Source organism: Budorcas taxicolor, chromosome 23, assembly GCF_023091745.1.
Source record: "Budorcas taxicolor isolate Tak-1 chromosome 23, Takin1.1, whole genome shotgun sequence".
In the NCBI taxonomy this organism is placed as follows: domain Eukaryota; kingdom Metazoa; phylum Chordata; class Mammalia; order Artiodactyla; family Bovidae; genus Budorcas; species Budorcas taxicolor.
The window spans coordinates 33,403,590-33,428,586 of NC_068932.1; the positions used below are offsets into that span (position 1 = coordinate 33,403,590).

Below are 24,997 nucleotides of genomic sequence, written 5' to 3' on the forward strand. Positions count from 1 at the left end.
AGTGGGTTGCCATTTCCTACTCCGGGGTATCTTCCGGACCATCTCTCTAGCTCTAGTTAAATCTCATCACCTTCACAGTCTCCTCTGATCTCCATATCTGTCCTTGGCCCTAGCCCCTAGCTCCTTGACTTTCACCAAGCATTGATCTTGCATCCATGGAGAATTTCCTCCTTTCCTAGGTAGATATAGTACTGACAAGATTATGTTGTTATTGCTCAGTCCCTAAGTCGTGTCCAACTCTCCTTTCCTAGGTAGATATAGTACTGACAAGATTATGTTGTTATTGCTCAGTCCCTAAGTCGTGTCCAACTCTTTGCAACCACATGGACTGCAGCATGCCAGGCTTCCCTGTCCTTCACTATCTCCCAGAGTTTGTTCAAATTCATGTCCGTTGAGTCGGTGATGCATCCAGCCGTCTCATCCTCTGCTGCCCTCTTCTCCTTTTGCCTTCCTTCTTTCCCAGCATCAGAGTCTTTTCCAGTGAGTTGGCTGTTCCCATCAGGTGGCCAAAGCATTGGAACTTCAGCTTCAGCATCAGCCCTTCCAATGCATGTGCCCTGTAATACGGAAATTGGGAAGTAGTATCTTAAGTGTCTCTCAAATACTCAAAACAGATTTCTCTCCCTTCCAATCTTGTTCTTAATGATGGAAAGCAAGGATCATCTCAAGTAGGCTTCTCTCCCTGTCTCCTAGAAAAACCCCTACTGCCTGAACTTGGGGCAGGTGGCTGACTTCTGGTGGGGCAGGTTCCACCCTGGTCTCTACAGTGGCAATGTCTTTTCTCTGGCCCTCAGGAGAAGGGTCCCGCCAGCTCCTGGATGCTAAGGTCAAGCTGATCAGCAACACGATATGCAACTCCCACCGACTCTATGACCACTCGATCGACGACAACATGATTTGTGCAGGAAACCTCCAGAAGCCTGGACAAGACTCCTGCCAGGTCGGAGACTTCACATGGCATTTGGAGAAAGCAGGGCCTTACACAGGGGCACAAAGGGCCCTTAGAGCCCCGGGCAGGGAGGAGGGGCAGAAACCCACTTGCCATTCGGTCAAGGTGGGCACATCTGTCCTCTGGCAAACCTGAATCCACACCAGACCAGGAGGACTCAGCATCAATACCGTAGCAGCCACTTTGCTCGCTGTTGTTGGATTTGATTCTGACCAGTCTGGTGAAGGATGTCACTGTTACCATTGTACTGATGCTTAGAGAAATTATCTTGGTTCACAGCTCCTGGGTGGAAAGTGCAGAGCAAGAACTTGCTCCTCTCTGTTAAAATGTGAAGAGGGTGTTTCTGCCCTCAGCACTGGGCAGCTTGTCTGCAAATCCCAATAAGCAGGGGACATTTGCAAAGACCAGTGGTTAGAAAGAGGAAGATGAGGGGTCAGAGAATTCACAATATTGAGTCATCATTAGGATTTAAATGTGTGTGTGTGAAGGGGGAAGGAGATTTAGCCCTAATACACTAATTGGCTGAGTGGCTGCTCTGTGGCCAGAGCCCGTTTAGATCCTGCCTGACACCCACCCCCAGATAGGACTTTGGGGGACAAGCATGGGCACACTCAAACCTGAGCCCCTCCCTACAAAGAAACTCAACAGTGATCTGCAGCTTCGAGCCTGCTTTGGGATGGGAAATCATGGTCACTCTCAGGGTCTGTGGCTCTCCTGTGACCCTCTGTCCTTTCCCAAGGAGCCACAGGTATCTACCTACTTAAAGGAAGGGTGTGAGCAGATGGGAGTGATTTTCCCTGAGTCCCTACAAGATGGATAAGGAAACAGATTGCAGGATTTTAAAAAGACAGCCAAAGGTTTGCAACCTGCTTCTGTCCTTTACTTTGTGAACTTTTTCAGTCACTGAATGGCTTAGTCAGCTTGGGCTTCTATATAAGTGACCGTAGACTGGGTGGCTAAACAACAGACATTCATTTCTCACAGTCCTGGAGGCTGGAAGACTGAGATCAGGGTGCCAGCACGGTTCCAGTGGGACCCTCTCTGACTGCCAACTTCTCAACGTGTCCTCGTGTAACAGAAAGAGAGAGAGCTCTCTAGGTCCCTTCTGCTTGTATGCTGAGTCACTCAGTTGTGTCTGACTCTTTGCAACCCCAAGGACTGTAGCCCACCAGGCTCTTCTGTCCATGGGATGTCTCAAGCAAGAATATTGGAGTTGGTTGCCATTTCCTTCTCCAGGGGATCTTCCTGACCCAGGGATCAAATCTGAGTTTCCTGCATTGCAAGTGCACTCTACAAGTGAGCCACAAGGTTTCAACAAGGGCATTAATCCCGTGCATGGTCCCCACCCTCCCAACCTAATTACCTCCCCAAAGCCCTACCTTCTAATAAAAATTAGGCTTTCACACAGGAATTTGAGCAGGGCAGGGAGGACACAAACATTCAATCTGCCGCCCTCAAGTAATTAGCCAACCTCAGGTGTCTAATCTATAAAATGGAACTAGGGTATCCATAAAATTGGGAGATTGTGGCTAAGATTGAAAGAAATAATTCATTAAATATCCTACCAGGTGTGTAAGCAGGAGCAGATATGTGTGTGCGTGTGTGTGGGTGTGTGTGTCAGCTGTCTTTCTCATTCTTGCCCTCCCCACCATCCTCCTCCTCTCCGCTCTAACTGGGGGTTTAATGTGAACCACGCACTGTCCCATAAGCCTTACAAGCCTTAGTCCTCACAAGAACCCTCGGGTGGGTTCTGTTGCCACCTATGGTTTATAGTGTGAGAAATGGAGGCCCCATAGGCCAGCAGATGGACAGCCTGGTTTGGAGCCCGGTAAATCTAACCCCATAGACCCTGCTGAGCATCATGGCCATGCTACCTCTGAACCTCATCCTTCCTGACCAGTGTGTGCCCTGCGGGCCCTGGAAGGTGCTCTATCCAAACAGGGCATCCATCCAGCCCCTGCTAGGTCCTAGGATGGAATGAGAAGTCGAGAGCCCCTTAGTAATACCTGCATCACTGAGTCATGGTGGGTTAGGGAGTCAGGGTGTGACCTGGGCCTGGCCCCATGGCTTCTCTGCCAAGCCCTCTCTGACTTAGGACACAGGTTGTTATCTGCTTCTCTCCCTTCAGAGCACTGCATTGTATGAGGCATAGGAAGAACCTTGTTGCCACTTTCCCCAGGGCTGGCCAACAATCCCACCCTCACCCCCCAGCACCCCCTCATGGAAGGCGGGGGTGTCTCTGAGTGTATGCTGAACCACAGAGTGGTCTCTTGCATCTTTTCCCACAGGGCGACTCTGGAGGCCCTCTGACCTGTGAGAAGGACGGCACCTCCTACGTCTACGGAATCGTGAGCTGGGGCCTGGAGTGTGGGAAGAAGCCAGGGGTCTACACTCAAGTGACCAAATTCCTAACGTGGATCAAAACCACCATGGAGAAGGAGGCTAGCTTCTGAGGTGTCTCGTGAGGCTCACAGCCTGCCCTGTGAGCACCCAGACAAGGCGAGGCCCTATGGGCAGCAATGGACACCCCCTGGAGCCTCTGAGTACACAGGCTCTAAGCAGAGACCACTGCTGCCCAGCCCAGGGCACCCGGGACCAGCATGGCCCCCGCTTCCTCAGGCTCCCTCCTGGGAAACCCAGAAATGAGGGAATCAAGCTGAAGTGCATGACGTTTGCTTCCCTTCCAACAATCGTAGCTTCTAGAAAATCAGTGTTCACAGCCTGCCTTCACCTGGGACATTGGCAAGTGTGAGCTTTCAGACGGCTCAGCATCGGTGGGGGTCACCTTTACGTCTTTATTCCTCAGACACTCAGGGTGCACAACAGGGCCAGCCACCCACCACTGGGTGTTAAACAGAGGACCAAACACAACATTCTCCACCCATTTCCAGGGAGCTGTTATTTTAATAAAGGAGGACTAGGGCAGGGGTGCCATTTTCAGCTGGCTCCGACTGAAGCCACGTCTCTGGCGTGCAGACTTCCTCTCCAGCTTCTCTCCCAAGGACCAAGGGTGGACGCCGCCCACTCAGAACAGCGGGGCCTTCCTCCTTTTGACGTGCAGAATCTCGGTGGCATCTGGGTTTACAAACCCCCTCTGATCATCTCCGGGCTCCACAGCCTCCGGCCCCCCCTGCAGAAACCAAACACACCTCCCTGAGTGAAGCGGAAGCTCCCACAAGACAAGCTGTCTAAAGAGCTCACCCTCTCCTTCCTTTCCTCCTTCTCCATCCTCCCCAAGAAAAAGGAACCTCACAGCGAGAAAGAAAGAAGCAGAGCCCATCTCTCATTTAGACGGGGCACCTTTCTTCTGAACAAAGTAGGGTTCAAAACCCAGACTGTGGTAGACAGCGTGGCTCTGACCCCGTCCGCGCATGTAACGAGCAAGCAGTCGGCACAGCCTGGCCTGCGTGGCCAGGATTGATGTAGCCCCGGCACGCTCGCCTCCGAAGAACTAATGGCTGTGACTTCAGAGAAAACCCCGCAGGAAGTTTAACCCAGGTGTCATCCGCCTGGTCATCTCAGACCCATGAAATTAGGCGCCTTGCCTGAGCTGCATTGCATGCGTCTTTAGAGCCAGCTAACCTTTGGCCAAAAATAAAGTTTGAAAAGAAACAATTGAGTTTGCCTTTCCCCCCGTGGCCTTGCCTGCCAGCCTGCTACTTACGTAAGCCCCTCGGAGACCCAGGCCCCTCGCGTTGGCCAGCTCTGCAGCCCGCCGAGCCATTTCCACTTTGTAGGAGCCAGGAGGTGTCCAGCCAATACCTCTGGTCAGGTTCAAGTCTGATTTGTACTTGACCTTGGGGGAACGAGGGAGGCAAGAGGAATAGGTCAGGAGGGCATAGAGTGAAGAGGCTTAAAAAGGCTGCCCTGGGGACTATGTTGTGAGTAAAACCAGGACGTGGGAGCCAAGCAGTCTTACGCAGGAGCTCCTTGGCACTGAGGATGCACTGTGCTGGGAGTCAGGCCAGCACAGCGCCGTCCCCTGCATCTCTCTACTCAAGGCGGCTGCAGTGAGGGTGGAGGGTCAGAGATCTGGTTCAAGGCCGAGCTCCTTTCTAGACCTGCTCTGTAACCTTAAGGAAGTCATCTCCCATTTAGGGGCTTCGGTTGCCTCTCAGAGATAAAGGGCCCAGGCTGCTGATTACAAAGACCCCTTGGAAAGAGTGTGTACATGCTAAGTCGCTTCAGTTGTGTCTGACTCTTTGCCGGACTGTAGCCCATCAGGCTTCTCTGTCCACAGCATTTCCCAGGCAAGAATACTAGAGTGGGTTGCCACGCCCTTCTCCAGGGAATCCTCCTGACCCGGCGATCGAACCCGTGTCTCTCACATCTCCTGTACAGGCAAGCAGGTTCTTTACCACTAGCGCCATCTGGAAAGCCCCGGAAAGACTAAGGCACAGCAGCCAAGACGTTGGGCTCTCACAGTAAGCCATATGGGGCTCAGATTCCAGACCTGCTACTGATTGCCATGGGATCCTGAGTAAGTGACTTCACCGCTCTAAGCCTCCGGTTCCCCGTCTGTAAACCGGCTGGTTGTGAGAGCCACGAGGCACAGCATGGAAAGCATCTGGCACAGAGCCTGGCCCGCAGGAAGGGCTCAATACACTGGGATGCTTGTCATTTCTTCTGGGGCTATCATGTTAGGCATCCTAGGTTCTATCTCAGCCTGGCTCCTCCCTGAGGGTAACACGGGACGTGGGATTATGGACACGTCCGGTGAAGAGAACCAGAGGCAGGGCCTAGGCCCGAGGGGAGGGCAGCTCACATCACTCTGCAGCCGGTGGGCCTTCTGCGCGTGTTTCAGGCCCAGCTGCTCTGGGTCGCAGGTGGGCTGGGGCAGGGGCTGCCTGTAGTGCACGTCGCTGGCCAGCTGCTGGCTCCTCTTGGCCTGGAGGAAGCCGGGCTGGTCTGGGCGGCTGTGGAACTGGGACCGACTCTTGGCGAAGTCCTTCTTGTACTCGTTGTCACTCTGGAGTCTGCCGACGCTGAGGAAGTGCTTCATCCTCGGGTCGTCATGGATGCTGCGGTACCCAATCTGCAGGCCCCGGTCCCGTAGGAAGGCCTCTTTGTACCGGAACTGCAGGGCAGAGGAGCAGAGAGGTGGTCACGGGTGCCCCCCTTCCCTCCAGGGCCGGCCCTCGGGATTCTCAGCAGGAAGCTCAGCAGTGGGTCAAGGGCACTGCTTTGGACTCAGGTAGGCCTGGGATCCGGGTTTCCCTCTGTTTCCTTTAGCTGTGTGGCCTCGGGTCAGTTACTGAGTCTCTCTGAGCTTTGGTTTCCCCACTTGGTAAAATGGGTGTGTGAACCTCCACCCCACAGGATCTTGAGAGGATTCAGCGAGACGGGGCTGAGCTTCGTGTCCGGCACAGGCTCACGTCCACCCAGTGGCAGGTGACGGTACTGCTGTGGTAACAGTTAATCCAGCAGCTAAGGAGTGCACCCATTCTATGAGCAGCCTCTCATCCTCTGATTCTTTCCAGGTTTCAGGGACCCGACTCAGTGCTCCTCAAACCATGTATTAGTGAAAACTGGGATTGATTCACTTCGTTTTGCTTTTTAAAATTTCCAGTCCATCGAAGTCCAGTATGTGGTCCTTCTGCCTGTGACTGCACGTGTGTGAAATCACTTCGGTCGTGTCTGACTCTGTGTGACCCCGTGGACTGTAGCTGCCAGGCTCCTCTGTCCATGAGATTCCCCAGGCAAAAATACTGGAGAGGGTGGCCGTGCCCTCCTCCAGGGGATCTTCCCCACCCAGGGATCGAACCACATCTCTTATACCTCCTGCACTGGCACTCGGGTTCTTTACCACTGGCACCACCTGGGAAGCTTGTGATTCGTATGTAAAAAGTACCAGGTGCATTTGATAAACCCAAACTGGCTTCTATTCTGCTCAGCCAGAGGAGTCCACCCATCTCAGGCTTGGAGGTCAGAATATCTCATTGGTAAAAGTGTTGCTAAATGCTTGGTTTCTGTACTTGTTTCACTTTGAACCAGTGACAAGTTGTTCATGAATGACCATGTATCTAGTTAGTAACGTCTTCCTATCTAGTTAGTGATGTCTACCTATCTAGTTAGTGATGTCTACCTCTTCGATAATAACAGCTGCCGTGTTTTGTCCCCCTGCTCTGTACATGACACTGTGAACCATTTTGGGTACATTCCTACATCAATCCCAGGCTTCCCTGGTGGCTCAGCTGGTAGAGAATCTGCCTGCAATGCATGAGACCACAGTTCTATCCCCGGGGTTGGGAAGATCCCCTGGAAAAGAGAAAGGCTACCCATTCCAGTATTCTGGCCTGGAGAATTCCATGGACTGTATAGTTCATGGGGTGGCAAAGAGTTGGATACGACTGAGCAACTTTCACTCTCCCTACATCAATCCTGTCACCAATAGAGACAAGTATTAGATCTCTATTTCATAGGAGAAATTTTAGTCCAGAGGATTTAAGCAACTTGCTCAAGACTACAGAGCCAACTCCTAAGCAACTGAGACAGGATCTGAACTCAAGTCAATCTAGGCGGGGAAACCCCATTTCTTTCTATCCCATAGTGCACTTCAGCTTTGAAAAACAAGGTCCCTTTATTGAAGGTCAACAGATCCGTCCTCTGCTAACTGATTTCTACTTTCTGTCCACACACATCAACGTTTAAGAATGCCTCTCTGGAAGGAGAGGAAGTAGAAATAAAACCTTCCTTAATTCCAAATTTCTGGCTGAGATGCTAGAAGATAAGGCCAACTTTTATTCCTTTCACTTGAAACACTTTTTCAGCTGTGGTTCCCAGTGGTCTGCCTTTCAACAGAAAGGGGAAACCAGAGTGACACCTATCAGCGACAGAGGCAGCAAGAGAACGTGAGGTCTTACATCACTGGCGATCTCCCTCGACGCCCGTGCCGTCTGGAATGGGATGGCATCCAGCCTGAAGTCGTAGCCGCCAGCCCGGGTCTGCTCCCAGGAGTGTCTGTAGACTTTCTAGTTGGGGAAACAAAGAAATGAGTGACAGGTGAATGGGCAGCTCCATGCCTCCATGTCCGCTAGTTCTCAGAGGGAGTCATTCCCATACAGGTACCCTTTGTCTTGCTGGTGCCCAGATGGCAGAGCCCATGGCCCCATGGCCACCCTGAGGACCTCCCCAGCTCTGGCCATGACGGGCTTTGGCTCTAAACGCCCAGCCTGAGCATCAGGCCCTGCTCTTGTGGGTCTCAGGGTCTGGCTGATTTGCTACATCCTGTGGGCACCAGACGCCCCTGTCCCCCTTCCTCCTGTCTTTGCTTTCATTCCAGCACCTCAAGTTTGCAGCTTCCAGCTGCCAGAATGCAAAGTTAAAGAACCCTGTTTCTCCCCACACGCTGCCAGTTCTATTCCTTGGGTCCTGGCACCCTTATGTTCAAGGGCTCCACTCACTTCCTGGGGGTCCCTGGGCCACCTTGACGCCACATCACAGCATCCCTGTGAAGCGTGCTGCAGCCCCCATGCCCTCCTGGTGTCTGCACCGAGAGGAGAGCCTTCACCTGAATTAAATTGATCGTCAGGAACCTGACCGAGTTCCTGACCCCTGCATTTCACATCGTCCTCTTTTATTTCTCCGCCTTTCAAGCTGTTCTTGCACACCCTCCGGGAGTCTGTAATCACATCCTCTTAGTCCTCAGGTAGACCCACATCACCTACGGAGGCATCAAAACCGCCCGCGCCTTCATGTAGCTCATATATATTTTTTTCAAGATAAGGGAATGGCTCCATGAAAGGAGTCATCTGGAGATCCCAGCGGAAGGCTGTCCTTTATTCTGTCACAGAGAAGGGAGACAGCAGGCGAGGCGCATCACCAGCAGATGACAAAGTGACAGCCCCAGACCATTTCGGTCGCTCACGCATCTCAGAGCCACGGCAGGTCAGGGGGCCCTTAAGAACCTTACTTTTGTCACTTGGAAATAGAGGTCAAGGCTGAGACTCTGTTCTACAGGGGATTGGGGGGATTAAGCGGAGGAAGAGTGGCAGAGAAAAAGGCAGAGTGCCCTCATGCCACCCCACAACCGAGCCTGGAACTAGAAGGGACCACGGAAAGCTTGAGCCAAGCGTGGTGGAGCTCACTGTTTGTTAAGTCCTGCTGCTCATCATCTCCTTTACCTTCATCACTTCTTCCCGTCCCAACATTACAAACCAGAAGCCAAATGCCTACTCTGTTGATGCACCTAGAAATACAGAACTAATCATCGCTAAGGTCATCACCTCATTGGCAGATCACAAACAGGGCCCAAAGGATTAGATTTCCTGGGTCGTCGTTGAGTTTAGCAGGCAGGACTGAGGGGTATGTAGACGGCGAGGCGGAATTCAGATCATGACAGACAACCAGCCCCTCTAGCATTGCGTTTCCTTGTTTTGATGGTCCTACAAATATTAGACTAGGAAGGAGAGTCAAAACCCTGATCGTTCCCTGGAAAGGGGTCTGTTAGCACCTTCCTAATAAGATTCTCCACCAGATCTGGGCTAGGAAACTACACCAATCTCTTCACAGCATCAAACTCCAAGGTCACCCTGCTTTGGTGTCAAGGCACCCCAGCCTCCAAGTCTCTGTAACTGGGGGTCAACTCAAGTGTAAGTATGGCGCAGGCGCTCAGTCCTGGCCGCCTGTTTGCCATCCAATGGACTGCAGCCCCCCAGGCTCCTCTGTCCATGGGATTCTCCAGGCAAGAATACTGGAGCGGGTTGCCATTTCTTCCTCCAGGGGATCTTCCCAACCCAGGGATTGAACCCACCCACGTCTCTTATGTCTCCTGCATTGGCAGGTGGATTCTTTACCACTGCGCCACATGGGAGTCAACTCAAGGGCAGGCCCAAATTGGGGTTCTGCCCGAGGCGCTGGCTCCCCGTCTTCCCACCCCACCTCTCCCTGTAAACTATTTGCTTGATTGTCATCGCTTCCTCCCTGAGTTTTTTTTTTTTTTTTTTTTTTTAATTCTGTTGAGGTTTTTGCCTTGCCACTGGGAGTCTTTAGATTCCGCAGGCTCTTTGATTTGGAACCCTGGGCGTTCCTCTTCTTTATCACAGTGGGCACAGCTTTGCCCTCATCCTCACACATTAGAGTCATTTGATTTTTAGTTATTTCGGCTGCCTTGCACATCTCAATGGCTTTCTTTGCCCAGGAAGGTCACTTTCCCTCCACATCTTCCTCACAGAGCACTTGATCCAATTGTGCGTATCCTCCACGCCCCCGAAGAAGTGCTCTTTCAAAAGAGGTTCGTGAGTCCTCCATACCCGTGTGCCCTGGCGGCTAATTTCAGCTCCGGGACTCTGCAGACTGGCACCCCTTGTGGAAGGAAGGATGCCTCTGCCGCCAGCCCGGGGTGGCTGTCCTCCTTAAGTCGGGTCCCTGAAGGACTGGTACTTCTATCCCAGTGTCCAGGGCAATGGGCCTCCAGGAGTTCCTCACATGGAGGCCTAGCCTTCCCCCATCCTTGAAGCATTAATGAGATGGATGTTTTGTCCAAGCTCCGCTGAGGGGGAGGTCCCGCTTCCCCAGATGGAGGTCAGCCCACCAGAGCTGCTGTTCTAAAATTATCGCCTGCGCATCCCTCAAAAGCATCAAATGGTCATAATAACTCATATTTACAAAGCACCAGCACATTCACCGCGTGGGATCCCACAGGGCTTTACAAACGCAACAAACTAATACACACGCTAACTAGAAGGCGCCTCTTGCCGACCCCTGCGAGGCGGCTACCTCTGGGGTGAGCAGCAGCAGCTGTTGATCTGCACGGAGCCCCAGGACACAATGGTCGGGCCAGGGCGGGAAGAATGGCCGGACTCTGGGAGGCCCCGCGCGGCCCCAGGCCGACACACTCAGCCTGTGTTATTCTGATCTGACAGCGTCTTTTGATTCTGCCGCCTCGGTACCTGTTATCCCAGGATCACAGCTTTGCCGGCAGAGCGGCCGCCTATTCTATTACGACCAGGGGCCTCCGACCCCTGCCAACAACAAGCCTGGGCTGAGGAAACAGCATCTTGGAGATGCATGCAAAGGGCACACATCCAAGGGAACAGACGTGTCGGGGGCCACAGCCTCAGGCACAAAGGAGCGGATTGTGTTTGGATCCCATGGACTACAATTGCAGCGTCTTTCTAACCTGCAGAAAGCAGAGAAAGCGCCACTCGGTCTCCAGACTTACGAGGCTCTGAATGGCTAAGGAGAGGAGTCAGGGGAACAAGCAGAGCAGGTGTCTACACCCGCGGGGCCAGGGCACCGCTCCTCTGACTGGAGCCCAGCACCCGACTGAGGTCTTTGGAGTCATGCCCAGCACTGGGCTGCTAGAGCTGGCAGGACCACAGGAGTGGGCTAGCCCAGCTCCATCCCCATTTTGCAGCTGGGGAGACTGAGGCCCAGCAAGAAAAGTGGCTCAAAGTTATACATGTCACTTATCCTACTCTCAGTCTAGGGTGCTTTCTGTTCCCAGCTCCCTTCCTAGGAATTCTTTCTAAAAAAAAAAAAAAATCCCATCTGGGCACAGATCATATTACAGAAATGGGCAACACCACATGAATGGCCGGTTCACTTACGTCGCTCAGATGCAGGGCGTTGAGGCGGGCCCTGGTGAAATCGGGGTGGTCGGGCACCAGGGTGTACCTGTGTCGGGATTCAGCATCCCCTGACCTGTACAGGCGCTGCAGGGAAGAAGGCTCACAGTAAATGGGAACCCACACTTGCTGCAGTCAAAGGTGAAGAGGGGGCTGATGCCCTTTCCTGCCCCTCCCACCCCAGGGTGCAGAAGCTATCCTGCCCTTGGAGAGCATCCCTCCAGATGCCACCCAGGAAGGGAGGTGCCCGAGTGGCCAGGGTCAGGTGGTGAGGAGCTGGTTTTAAGTATTTAAAATATTCATCAAGTTTTGCTTCAAAAGGGTCACAAACTATCATCCTGGGTCACTGTACCTGTGTTTCACAAACAGTAAAAGATGGGTGGATATTTCAGAGGATCTTTGCCATCAGGCATTTGCTCAAGCTTTTTACTAGTAACAAGATGTGTCAATGCCTTTGTTACCAAACATTAATAAAAATAATAAAAAGACATAACAGCTAAAAAACCTTAAGTGCCTTAATATCTCTTAAGAAATTTAAAGTTTTCTTAGTCCACCCTGTGTCCCAAGAAGACACAATTTTAGAACTCAAGCTTTCTCTTAATGGCTATTTTTAGGGCAGTGATATAAGGACTGGAAATAATTTTAGGAGGTGGTTGAGTCTCATCCAGTTTTAAAGAGGAAATATAATATTTAACATTCCAACCCTTTCCCAAATTCAGTTTGTGTTTTGCGAACATGAACTGGTCAGTACCACACTTGGACTCTGTGAGCACGGGGCAGCTTTGTCAGTATGCAAAAATCCAATCCCTGGAGGGTTTCAGAGAAGAAAATATGTAATTTCCTAGTCTTCAAAATTAATACAGGAGAGAAGAAATGGGGCTAAATTATACAGTAGAAAGAAGTTCTTTATATAGCTGCTTTTTTTTTTTCTTAATTTGCTTATGTTAAGATTTAATTCCATTGTCATCTATGGACAATTTAGATATATATGATCTAATGTTTGGTAAGGATCCATCAATAATACTTGTATTAATTACTATTGTGATGGTTATGAGTCAAACTAGGGACATTTACTGAGGACTTACTATGTTCTAAATACTTGCTAAAAGCTTCATGAAATTTTATTTACTTCATCCTCATTTAATTCACTCCATCTTATGAAATGGTTGCTATCATTATCTTTCTTTCAAATAAGGGAACCATGGCCAGAAGACATTAGAAAACTGACCCAAGATCGCCCAGGTAAGGGACAGAAGGTTTGCGCTTACATCTTAAGCACTGACCACTGTGCAGCCCTACCCACTATTAAGCCTGGGATGAGTGAGCAGAAGGCACCCACCTCATTGCAATGCATGTAGCTGTTCTTGGCATGAACTAGGTCCGGGGAGTCAACCACTGTGGTAAACTTGATGGTGTCTGGTTTTTTACGGTATTTGGTCTGTAAGAGAAAGACCAAGATTCTCAAGAAACAATCAAAGACCATGCATTTTTCTGGGTGCAGCTTCACCCTACCTACTCAGTACCAGGTGTATCAATGACATGCTTGGGAAAGAAATCTCTCTTCTTTGTGGCCACCTCACCAGCATACAGAAGAGATTCAAGCTGCCTCTGTGATAAGGACCATTTTACAGGTATTTCCATTCTTGAAAAGAGAGGCTGCAAAATGCCAAAGCTCATCACAAGCAAAGGAATTCAGGAGACGGAAGGATTCAGCCTTAAGTTGGCCCTGCCCAGACCCTATTCAAGTAGGTTCTGTTATTAAGCAACTAAAGAAGGCAGTGCTGTGCTCTCAAGGAGTTCCCAGGGCAAGAATCTCTGGGTCATCAACATGGTGGGAGTTCAGTTAATGTAACCATCTCTGGGCAACTTTTAACACCCTCTGAAGTCAGGTAACCCTAGGACATTGAACTGAGTAAACTTAGGAGACGGGTGGCAAACCCTCTCCTTACCTCCATGAAAATAATGGGTCAGGTTAGATCATAATTGTGCATAAAACATTTGTTGGTCATCATCTAATGCATCACCCCTCTTTCATTGCCTGATTGGAACAAGCCTTTAACTCTCCAGCAAGTGAATTCACTGGGAGCCAATCTTGTTCTGTCTTGGGATTTGGTTGCAAATCGCCCCTGAAAGAAATCGGGAGTCCAGTGCCACGGGGCCCTCCCAGGCTCTCCAGTCCCTCTGCAAGCTCCCTCGTCAGGAGATAAACGCCAGGTTGCGTTTGTGGTAGAGTCAGGTTAATGATACCTCACTGATGAGTTCTCCGGCTTTCTTTGCACTTTCTATCTGTGGGGAACTCAGCGCCAGCCATCCTGTCCCCTTCATGCCCATCAGGTCCGACTTGTAGCGCAACTGTGGGAAGAAAAAAACACTGGCTTTTATCAGGAAAGGGTTGCAAACCATTGGGGCATCCATAAAAATGCTTCATCACAACATTCAAAATCTTCATTTGGGTGAGTTCTGCATGTCACCAAGGCAAACTATTTGAGTTCGTGCATTCCACCCAGAATTAAGTAACGGATCATGTATAAAATACAAGCAGGTCCCACATGTAAACTGGCTGGATTCCAAGCAGAAGGTTGTGACCTACGGGAATGATCCCTTAAGAAAGATCTGAGATATACACCCCAGCCCACACGTCAGCCTCGATTATTTGGTTTCATTCTGGCAGTGAGGCGATTGACCGCCTGCCTAAACAGAAACGTTTTACACACTTTCAGTGGATCAAAGGGCTTTGAGCTCTGGATCAAACCTGCTGTGACTCAGGGCAAATCACTGTACCTAAATGTGACTCAGTTTCTCTCTGTGATACCCGAAGGTCATGACAATCCCTCTGTTCTCATGAAAACACCTGAGAGTCCTGAGGGGTAAAAGACACTCTGCATGTTAGATTTGTTTTTTTCTTTGCGGTGGTGGGGGAGGGGGAGTTCTTTGCAGGACTCTCAAAACTGCAACAAACCTGGCTACAACTGGGGAATGGTGTGTAAACCGCCTTAATATTTCCATGCCTCAGTTTACCCCTCCTCCTACGGTTACTCAGGATTTGCCTACATTGCACAATAGGCTTAAACTTTATCCATTTGTCTCCTCTTAACGACTCGGAAGATCAGAACTACAACATCAGTTCCAGGAAGAAAATAGTAAGTGGGGTTTTAAGACAATGGGCCTGATTAGGAATCTCCTGAAATGTTTGATCTTATTACCATTCCTTGATCTGCCCACCATTACCTACATCGAGACAGTCTCTGAAAAAAGCTTTTCTTCCTCTCCATATGGAAATGTTAGGCAATTTTAAAGGAAGAAAAAGGACTCTCTAAGGAAATGTGAAATTTGGAACTAAACGAAGTTGCTGGCATTTCTCTAATTTAGATACAAGCTCTGCGGTAACGCAAAATACCCACTCCTGAAATCAGCCTTTTGGCCTTTTTAGTTTTCTTTCATTTCAGGAATCACAGTGCTCCTCACAGCTGGCCTCAAAGAGGGTCCGTTTCTGATCTACTGTCTGCTGGTTAAGGCCCCTGAGCAAATTCCACTCTGCTTTCCAACTGGTGAAGGGGGACATCACTCGGGTTTGGGAGCACGTTTCAAAACCCCATGTCAGTGAAATTGCTTTTTATACCGCGATCTTTCAGTCTACACCAGCAAAGCGTTTGCCTTCCACTCTGATAAAGAACAGAGAAAATTGGATAAATTTCTAAGTTAGAGAGAATAATCCTACAGGGCCTCTTCACAGCCGGGCCTTGCTCCTTTCATAAGTGAGATGAAGTGGGGGCGCATGCTTTCAACTTGCCTTTTGTTGAGCTGAACAGTGCGAGCGCAGGTGAGTCAGAAGGCAAGACGCAGGTTCCCCAAAGATCTGACTGCGCCTCCGACTCGCTTATAAATGGATTGTCTATTGATATTTCTGCTCCCAGCCCCGCTTTGACTATTCACGCAGACCCTAAAAACAACACGCCTGCCCCAGACCTCACCATAAAAGAGGTGGGGGGAAGCAAGGAGGGTAGTTGAGGAGAATCGACCCAAAGAAGGTTTCCAAGAAGGATTCTAAGGTAATAAGAGATCTTCTCAGGCTGCCCAGCTGTATCTCGCTTCCCCAGGTGGCAGCCTCACTACTTGCCCTTGTATATGTGAAGGCCTGGATCCCACTTTCAGAGTCACACGTGAGATTCCTGGCACGCCCCCCCCCCCCCACCCCATTCTGGAGACACACAAGCTGTAGCTTTCAACCCTTGAGCTCTAACAGGAATTACTTAACCAGGAGGTGCGCCCAGGAGGTGGCCAGGGGAAGGGGTATATTTGTCATATTAATAATAAGAATCACTATAACAACTATCTTGCAAAGGGTGTGGTTTGCTTCAGACTCATTTGGGCTTCCCTGGTGGCTCAGATGGTAAAACGTCTGCCTGCCAGTGAAGGAGACCTGGGTTTGATCCCTGGGTTGGGAAGATCCCCTGGAGAAGGAAATGGCAACCCACTCCAGTACTGTTGCCTGGAAAACTCCATGGACGGAGGAGCCTGGTAGGCTACAGTCCATAGGTCGGACACGACTGAGCAACTTCGCTTTCACTTTCATTACCTCATTCAGTCCTTGTGCCATTCTCAAAGGACGAGCTCTCATTTCCAACTATAGAACAATCTGGGGGGTTAAATGTTTGCTCAGATTCTCAGATGAGTCACCAGCTGCTGTCCTCTGGGATCCTGCGCAGGTGGTCCTTAAGAGAACCCTCAAGAGCCAGAGCGCCTGGGTTCCTAATCTAGCCACCAGGGGGAGCCAGAGAGCGCTAACCCCAGAGTCAGGAGCCCAGAGCTGGGCTTTGCCTCTTAACTAGCCATATGGTCTTGAGCAAGTCATTTCCCTGGCAGCTTATGACCCTGAGCAAGTTCCTGAAGATTTATAGTTGTGTTAGTTACTGCAACTGTAAAAATGGAAGTACTTACAGTACCTACCTAGATACTACATGAGATCGTTCGTGCAAATTCTTTAAACAAGTGCCTAGCCCAGGATAAGCATTCCGTACTTCTTAGGTATTGTCAGTGTCATTGCTGTTGTTTCTGATGGGGAAACGGAAGCCGGGGAAGCTTAAGGAGTCTCCTGAGGCCTTGCAGCCATAAAGGCTGGGGCCAAGACTGTCCCCTTGACTGTCCCTTCATGTGCTTTGCAGGATGCCTGCAGCCCTTATGTGAGGTCACGGAGAGGAGCGTGGAGTGGCAGATTTGGAAAGGACCAAGAGGTGACTGAACTAGCACCCCCTGGTGGTGGAGCACAGCCTGGGCAGAGCACATGTCTCAGATGCATCCCTGAGGTAAGCACAACTTTCCCAAGACTTCAGCAGTCACAGCCTTGAGGACCCTCCTGCCAAGGGTGAGCGCCGAGACCCACAGCTTGCTTTCTGGCCTGGATGGGAGAGGTCAGGAGAACGACTGATGGCTACGGAAGCTACTGTTCCTGCCCAGAACTCTGCTGAACTTCGTGAGCTCACAATGAGCCTTTGTTTCCTTTTCAGTAGAACATAATGGCACCCCACTCCAGTACTCTTGCCTGGAAAGTCCCATGGACGGAGGAGCCTGGTGGGCTGCAGTCCATGGGGTCGCTGAGGGTCGGACACGACTGAGCGACTTCACTTTCACTTTTCACTTTCATGCATTGGAGAAGGAAATGGCAACCCACTCCAGTGTTCTTGCCTGGAGAATCCCAGGGACGGGGAAGCCTGGTGGGCTGCTGTCTATGGGGTCGCATAGAGTCGGACACGACTGAAGCGACTTAGCAGCAGCAACAGAACATAACCACATGGAATTGGATTTTCAGTGATGACTGCAAGAAAACAAGCCTCCAGACCAGACAGAAATTCTGGGGGTCTGCTATTCACAGGATCTTGGGGCCCAAGACCGCCCAGTTTAACAAACCTGAAGTTTCAAAACAATGCATGCAGCCCAACGTGGTCATTCTCAAATCAGGCAATAAATTCTCAGCACAAAACATATCGCATTTGGTAAAGTGTAAGTCTATGACTGCCAACAAGTGTTTCTTGGGAAGGACTCTCTTTTTTTCTTGTTGTTCTTATTTGTGTGTGTTAAAATATCCTTTCTTTTCAGAAGTAACGGTGATATAAATGGTAGCTTGAGGTAAGAGTTGGTTTTTGGTCTTTCTCCTTACTTAGTAAAATAGTCTGATACTATGATGATGTCAGCATTAAAAAAAACATTTATCTATGAATCCTGAAATCTGAGATCACCAATAAATCAAACATCTTTGCTTTTCCAGTAGAAACATGAAGGCCTAGAAAGCCAAGTGGCTGCTGCCAGGCCCCCAATCTCCCCACAGTGGCCTGTCCTGTCCCAGGAGGTTTATTTTCTCCCTGGAAGAGGCCACCAACAGAAGCGTCCTGGGCTGTACTCTGAGTCAAAGTAAGAGCCTCTTCTTAGGGACCTCAGGGTGGCCTGCTAGTAAGTAGAAGGCTTTCTAAGTGGGTCCTGGGCTGTGCTTCAGCAAACGAATGCCCTGCTCCACGCTCCCCTGGCTGGTGCCCACTCAGTACTACAGTCCCTGCAAATCTTGATTCATAATTAAGATGATCGTGGCATTCATTAAATCATTGCATCATTGTTGTCATAATTAATCATCAACTGGGTATTTTCAACACTCTGCCTGTGCCATATAACTAAGCTTGGAGCAGTCACTGCCCTGAAGGCCCCCAGAATCAGAAGGCTTGGTGGAAACCATAATCCTAACAGCTCACACCCTCTGGCATATTCCTATGGACCATGCACTGTCTGTGCTCAGCACAGTGCATCATATAGACAGTCCTCAACTGAGAACAGAGTTCTCAGTCGGGTACAGTTTTGTCCCCCCAGGTGCATTTGGCAATATATGGAGACGTTTCTGATTGTCACTTTGAGGGGGTGCTAATGGCATCTCGAGGGTAGAGGCCAGGGATGTGGCAACGCACAAGACAGGCCCACACAACAAAGCATCCAGCCCCAAGGGTCAAAGGTGCCCAAGTTTGGAAACCCCGATATGGATGACAAGGGTGCATGTGACTACGGTCTCATGAGACCTGCTCCAAAATCTCACAAGAGCACCTTCCTCCCAGGGGAGCTGTGGGGCTGGGGGAGATGGTACACATAGGCAAACATGGTGCAGAACCTGCCATGGGCATGGGGCCTGGAAGTGCTGACTGCGACCACATTTTCATCACTACCCTGGCCCTCGTGAGGGAGCTGAGACTTGGAATGGCCTGGAACTGACTTCAGAGGCACTGAGTCTGGAGACGTCCACTAAGGGTGGGACTTAATGCCCCTGCATGGGCCAGGACGTCCCCTCTCTGGGCCTAAGCATCCGCACCTGCATCACAGGAAGCGTGACTCCCCTGATCCAGGAGGGTGGCATGGTTGGGAGTGTGGGTCCTGGAGCCAGGCCTGCCTCAGCCCCTCCCATGTGACCTCATCTGTGCAACAGGAGGAGCAAGGCCCTCACCCCGAAGTGCTGGAGTGAGGGTGCCATACTGGTGAGCAGTCAGGGAATGGCAGCTCTGGGCACAACTCTCCACCTCGCCTCAGGGACACCCCCAGTGCACACAGTTGGGCCCTAGGTTTCTTTCTCGGACCCCCATCCCATCGCCTGGGACATCCTCACTCACGCACTCAGGCACTCGCTTCAGTCCAGTCCCAGATATGCTGAGGCTGCTGCCGCCCAGGGTCTTTGCTCAAAAGTCACCTCTGCAGCGAGAGTGATCCTGTCTTTGTTGTTGTTCAGGTGCTAAGTCGAGTCCGACTCTTTGCGATCCCACGGACTGCAGCACGCCAGTGCTGTCCTTGTCCCTGTCCCTGTACGTCACTATCCTCCAGAGTTTGCTCAGAATTCATATCATTGAATCGGCGATGCTACTAACCATCTCATCCTCCTTGGACTGCGAGGAGATCAAGTCAGTCAATCCTAAAGGAAAATAGCCCTGAATATTCATTGGAAGGACTGATGCTGAAGGTGAAGCTCCAATACTTAAGCCACCTGATGGGAAGAGCTGACTCATTGGAGAAGACCCTGATGCTGGGAAAGACTGAAGGCAGGAGGAGAAGCAGGTGACAGAGGATGAGAATGACCCTGTCCCTCATTTTTTTACATTGCACACATACACTTACCTGGCCTTCCTTGCTGGCTCAGATGGTAAAAGATCTGCCTGCAACAGGGGAGACCCAGGTTTGATCCCTGGGTCGAGAAGATGCCCTGGAGAAGGGCATGGCAACCCACTCCAGTATTCTTGCCTGGAGACTTCCCATGGACAGAGGAGCCCGGTGGCCACAGTCCATGGGATCACAAAAAGTCAGATGTGACCGAGCTAACACTTTCACTCTTTGACACACACACCCCGCTTCCCTGCTCTGTCTCCACCTGACGCACCACACAGCTCACTCCTGATGCATCTCCTCCCCACAGACTGGAAGCTCCCTGACACCAGGAACTTCGGGCTCTTTTGCTGACTGCTATATTCCCAGGGCCTTGAGGGATGCCTGTGGCATGACAGGTGCTCTGCAAATATCTGTTGACTGAATAATCCCAACCTAGATGATACAGATCAAGCAAGTCATTGATGAGGGGCGGGGGCTGATGAAGGGATCTGAAGGGCTAAGGAAGAGGCAGAGATGTGCACCCAGGCCTGGTGGGAGGAAGAAGGTCAGGGACTGGCGTGTGATCTCCGGACTCCCTACCTCACTCTGCAGGGCATGAGCCTTCTTGGCCCAGGCCATCTTCAGGTCCTCGGGCAGCGCCGTGAACGCGTGGCACCGTGTCCTGTAGTCAAGGTCGCTGGCCAGGGCCTGGGCCTTCCTGGCGTGGACCAGTGGCACCATGTCCATGGGCAGGTGGCACTGCGCTCTGCTGCCCGCCGCCTGCCTCCTGTACTGAAGCTCGCTCTGTAGCTGGCCCATCCGCTGACAGTGCCGGAGCCGGGGGTCGTCACTCACGCTCTGGGCCCCGATCAGCCGTCCTCGCTCCTTCACAAAGTCATGTCTGTAGAGAAACTGGAAGGGGAACCAGGCGGTCAGGGGCCGGCGTTTGGCCCACTGATGTTCTGTCTGTGCCTTTGCCTCGCGGTCACTAAGAGAATCACCTGTTCTTACACGAGACGGGGATGATTATAAGAAACGGCACAGTGAGGCTGTCCGGAGAGCCTGCTTCCCCCCCCCCGGGGGAGGAACAATTAAAACAGTGCTCCCTTCCTCCCATCTAATTAAAACCAGATCCTTAGAACCAAAGCGAGGGCCCGCTCCCCTTACGAGTTCTATGGCCAAAAGGAATTTATCAAAAAGGGTGAAAGAGAAACTTGGGCTTTATCCCCTCACACTTGGCAAAACATCAAACCCAAAAGACAGGATCCATTTATTTGAAGTCTACATTTTCTGCGATTTGTTTGTGGGAAAGAGAAAGTCACCTTCATGTCCCAAAGCTATGGACGCTATGAGTCGAGTGGCTGAAACACAGCTGCAAACCCTACCGCCGATGCGGGAATCCACAGAGCCAAGAGGGGACTGTGCTATGGCCACAGTACAATTTCTACTGCAAATTCTCTTTCTAATTCTGGGTGGAGTTAGAAAACAGTTCACACATTACAGGGGGATGGTTGCCTAGATGCTACAATTAGAAATAAATTATAATCTCCTTTCTGCTGGAGATCTTTGCCTGCATTTAGCTTCTGATTACCAGGGCCTTTCTTTCCCTCTCTCCATCAAAGAATCTCATTCATAACTAATATATTCCGCGGATGACATCCTGTTTCACATGGCGAAAGATCTGCTTTAATTCAGGGAAATCAGCCGTAGACATTGTTTTACATGAAGTTAACAGAAATTAGGCAGAATGGAAGGTCGTATCATTCAACTCACATCACTGGCTATGTCTCCAGAGACTCGAGCCGCCTGGAAGGGCAGAGCATCTATTGTCAGCTTGTAGCCTTGAGCATGGAGATTCCTCCAAGACTCCTTGTATTTTGCCTATGGTAGGAACACATGTAGATTTTCTTAAGAAAACAAAACCAAAAAAATTACATGACTCCATGAACAAAGGCTACCCACTTCATTTGTAGTGTGGTGTTGCAGAACGGATTTCTGACAAGCAAAAGCTTTCGATTTGGCAAAGAAAATCTCATTAGCACCCTCCCGGGAGTGGGCTCTGACACACACATATCAACACATCTGGGAAAAGGTATGTTTAACATGCTTGTCGATCAGATACACGGTTGAAAGTTTCTGCGAATGCCAGCAGGGTCACTGTTACGTCCCATCACAGAGAGAGACTTGGCCTTGGAGATCATCTCAACCTCAGCGGTGGGAAAGGCTTACGTCACTCAGATTGGCCGCGTTTGCTTTTGCTCGGACAAACTCGGGCAGGCCCAGGGTCATTGTGTACTGATGTCTCGCATCTTCTCCTGCTGCTTTATAGAGGCGCTGGGCAGAAGGGGGAAAAAAAACCAAGGAGGTAAACGCTGTGCATTTCTGCAGGACTGGAGGTCCCTCCTTTGCAACTGGGAACTATGTTTGTAAAAGGCCGTTCACTGTGTCATGGACACACCCTCAGCTTGGGGAAGATATTTCCTTCAATAAAGGTAATCTTTCATGGGATTTCCCTGGAGGTCCAGTGTTTAAGACTTCGCCTTCCAATGCAGAGGGTGTGGGTTCAATCCTTGGTTGGGGAGCTAGGATCCCATGTGCCTCACAGCCAAAAAACGAAAAACATAATTTTTTTTTTAAAAAGCAAGCAATATTGTAAGAAATTCAATAAAGATTTAAAATGGTCCACATCAAAATTTTTTAAAAACTTGAAGGAAAGATAGTCTTTCATCAGTCAAATTGAGTGCTATGAAAGGAATGCGTAAAAAAAATTGCAAGTTGCTTGTGACGGGGTTCAGGACATGTTACCCCCAAATAGGGTACCTTAGCGTAGTGCATATTTTAAGCAAAAGGAGTCTGGAAGTAGCAGGAGATGGAAGACCTCTCTCTGACCTTCCCCCCTGAAGCAGGTCACAGGCCTCCTGGGGGAGCTGCCTGCCCTCTGGTGGAGGGAGAAAGGGGCATCTGATATCTGAACCCTGAGGAACCGGAGAGGCATCTGAACAAACAGACCTTGCTCAGTGTCCCCCAGCTTACCACCCTCGGCTCACCCCCTTTTGTTCTGTTGCACCTGCCCACGATCTTACATTTCTCATCAAACCTGGGGTAAAAACGCTCAGGTTTAACGGTTCCTCCTGATCTCCATTTCCTTACGAAGACGCCTAAGTCCCCTAAAGCTCATCCTAAATAAATGTGTATGCTTTTCCCTTGCTCATCTGTCTTTTGTTACAGAGCCCCAGCCGAGAACCCAAGGTGAGGCAAAGAAAAGATATTTTTCCCTGCCCTCTACTTTGCTTAATAATAGCGGGTTGGGGGGTGGGGGGCAGAAACACCATTAGGAATACTGTTATGGTTCTTTCCATTGTATATATATATATTTTTGCTGAGGACACAGTGTAAAGACAATATTAATATCTGGGAAATTTAGGAGCCCTTCTGCTGGTTGGAAAGGAGGTTCCCAAGCCCCGGTCTGCGTCCTTCACTAAAGTCCCAGGATCCTCCCACGGGCAAACACACCAGTGCTCCCGTGCAGGGCCTCAGCCGGCATGAAAACACATGCTCTTGTAATTAGAAATGACCTGCGGTTGCTGAGTTCTCCGAGGCCAGAGGCCACTGAAGGAGGCATTACTATCCCACAGTACCCCGATCATAAAGCAGGCAAGATAGGTTCAGTGGGAATCTTAAATCGATTACGTTGCTACACAGCCCTTTGGGTCTTCTTAACCCAATCTTGGGGTAAGTGTGGAAACTAATATATAAATACCCAAATCTCAACTGACTTTCAAAAGCTAGGGTCAGAAGGGAGAATCTGAAAAACTCATTTCATTCTCTGCCAAGCTCACTTGCTATTTCAAACATGTCAGAGAGCCACTCCGAAGAGGTAGAGCTGGAACGATGATTTGACGGAGTTAAGAGTCTCTCCCTTGGGCCCTCTCTGCTCGAATATTACAGTGAGAATTGGGTAAGTGGTGAGAGAGAAGATGGGAAGGCAGAGAACCAAGAAGCCTGGCAGACTTCACACTGTATCAATCACTGTCCCTGGACAACCACAAATCCTCCCCAACACCATTGTCGGAATGACGATGGAAGAAGGGTTAGCCAATATCTGCCCAGCCAGGACAGAAAAATGACAGACCAGTACTTGCCAAACTTTCATGTGCACAGCAAACCCGTGAGGGTCTTAAATGACCTCGTGGATTCGATGGCTCTCGGGTGGGGCCTGAGGTTCGGTATTTCTAACAAGCTCCCAGGGGATACTGATGCTGTCAATCAGTAAATGCATTTGGGGTTGGGGTGGGGGGGCAAGACCACAGACTTTCTACTGGGCCTTTTTCCCTTCTGGAAACCATTTAGGTTTCGTCCAATGATATTCCTTTCTTTCCATGCAAACATGCATGCTTTCCCCCACTCCCCACCTCCCTCGTCCCACAAATATTCATACTTTTTTTTTACACAATCTAGCAGTTTTTTTTAAAAGCCCATCCCGAAGTCATCCGAAGGTTTTACCTCGTTTGTAATCTGGTTGCTGAGTTTTGCATGAGTGAGGCTGGGTGTGTCTGTCACGGCTGTGTACTTGAGCGACTGGGGATGCTGACGATATTTACTCTGAAGTCACACATAGGAGGGAATAAGAGGACAAGGTGAGGTGCAAAACCAGAGGAAGAATCGGCTCTTTAAGCACTAGTGATAGACCCTCGTTTTGCGAACGTTGCCAGTCTGTGACCCAGAATCCAGTCCAACACCCGCTCTTGTGACCTCAGAACTCAGTGAGATGAACAGACAGAGAGAAGGAGGACCGATGGAATCAGAGGCTTATTAACAAGAAAGGGAGAGCTAGTCCTTTGCCACGAATACGAACATGACTACTGAAATTCATGTTTTGCTCCCCATTTTCCTTTGCTCACTGAAGACCCTGGATTCCTCAGCTTTGGGGTTACATGGGAAACAATCGTTCAGCTTAAAATAACCCACATGCCTGCACACCACCCCAGGAAAAGGGATTCAATAAATCGGCAGTAGCCTCAGGCCTCCGTAATTTTTTTTAAGTTTCCAAAGGGGATTCTGATGCACCATGAAGTTTAGAAACCACTTGCTTTAGAGATTTCACTGGAAAAGCAAAGCACAAAGTTAAATCTCGACTCCCACTGTGAGGCCCATTCTGCTTGCTCAGAGCTTCTAATCAATCAATGCATAAGCCATTCTGAGGCACCCAGGCTGGACGCTGACCGCCTTTCACTTCCAATGCCTTCCATTATGCCAGTCTACTGGGAACGGAAGTCCCAGAGCCCTCCCAGGGGCGGGCAAGATTCCTCAGGAGTTCAAAAAGCTTAGAATTCCAGACTTCTATCTTTTTACCAAGAAATTACCACCAGGCTCACAG

General features: G+C 50.2%; 2 protein-coding genes across 7 annotated transcripts in view; one reads left to right on the forward strand and one right to left on the reverse strand.

Moving 5' to 3' along the window:
* The window catches only part of HABP2 (hyaluronan binding protein 2), a 34,185-nt gene extending 30,783 nt beyond the window's left edge, over positions 1 to 3,402 (forward strand). The window contains exons 12-13 of the mRNA XM_052661106.1: positions 795 to 940; positions 3,238 to 3,402. Coding sequence (XP_052517066.1) covers positions 795 to 940; positions 3,238 to 3,402 — 311 coding nt within the window. The remainder of the gene's footprint in view (positions 1 to 794; positions 941 to 3,237) is intronic.
* Positions 3,403 to 3,822: 420 nt separating this feature from the next.
* The window catches only part of NRAP (nebulin related anchoring protein), a 75,678-nt gene continuing 54,503 nt past the window's right edge, over positions 3,823 to 24,997 (reverse strand). For all 6 annotated transcript variants that reach the window (XM_052660724.1, XM_052660722.1, XM_052660719.1 and 3 more), the window contains 11 exons: positions 24,124 to 24,222; positions 21,850 to 21,954; positions 21,394 to 21,501; positions 20,221 to 20,532; positions 13,765 to 13,869; positions 12,857 to 12,955; positions 11,500 to 11,604; positions 7,813 to 7,920; positions 5,715 to 6,026; positions 4,614 to 4,745; positions 3,823 to 4,079 (listed from right to left, as the gene is read on the reverse strand). In XM_052660724.1, the coding sequence (XP_052516684.1) occupies positions 3,975 to 4,079; positions 4,614 to 4,745; positions 5,715 to 6,026; positions 7,813 to 7,920; positions 11,500 to 11,604; positions 12,857 to 12,955; positions 13,765 to 13,869; positions 20,221 to 20,532; positions 21,394 to 21,501; positions 21,850 to 21,954; positions 24,124 to 24,222 (1,590 nt within the window). In that variant the 3' untranslated portion in view covers positions 3,823 to 3,974. The remainder of the gene's footprint in view (positions 4,080 to 4,613; positions 4,746 to 5,714; positions 6,027 to 7,812; positions 7,921 to 11,499; positions 11,605 to 12,856; positions 12,956 to 13,764; positions 13,870 to 20,220; positions 20,533 to 21,393; positions 21,502 to 21,849; positions 21,955 to 24,123; positions 24,223 to 24,997) is intronic.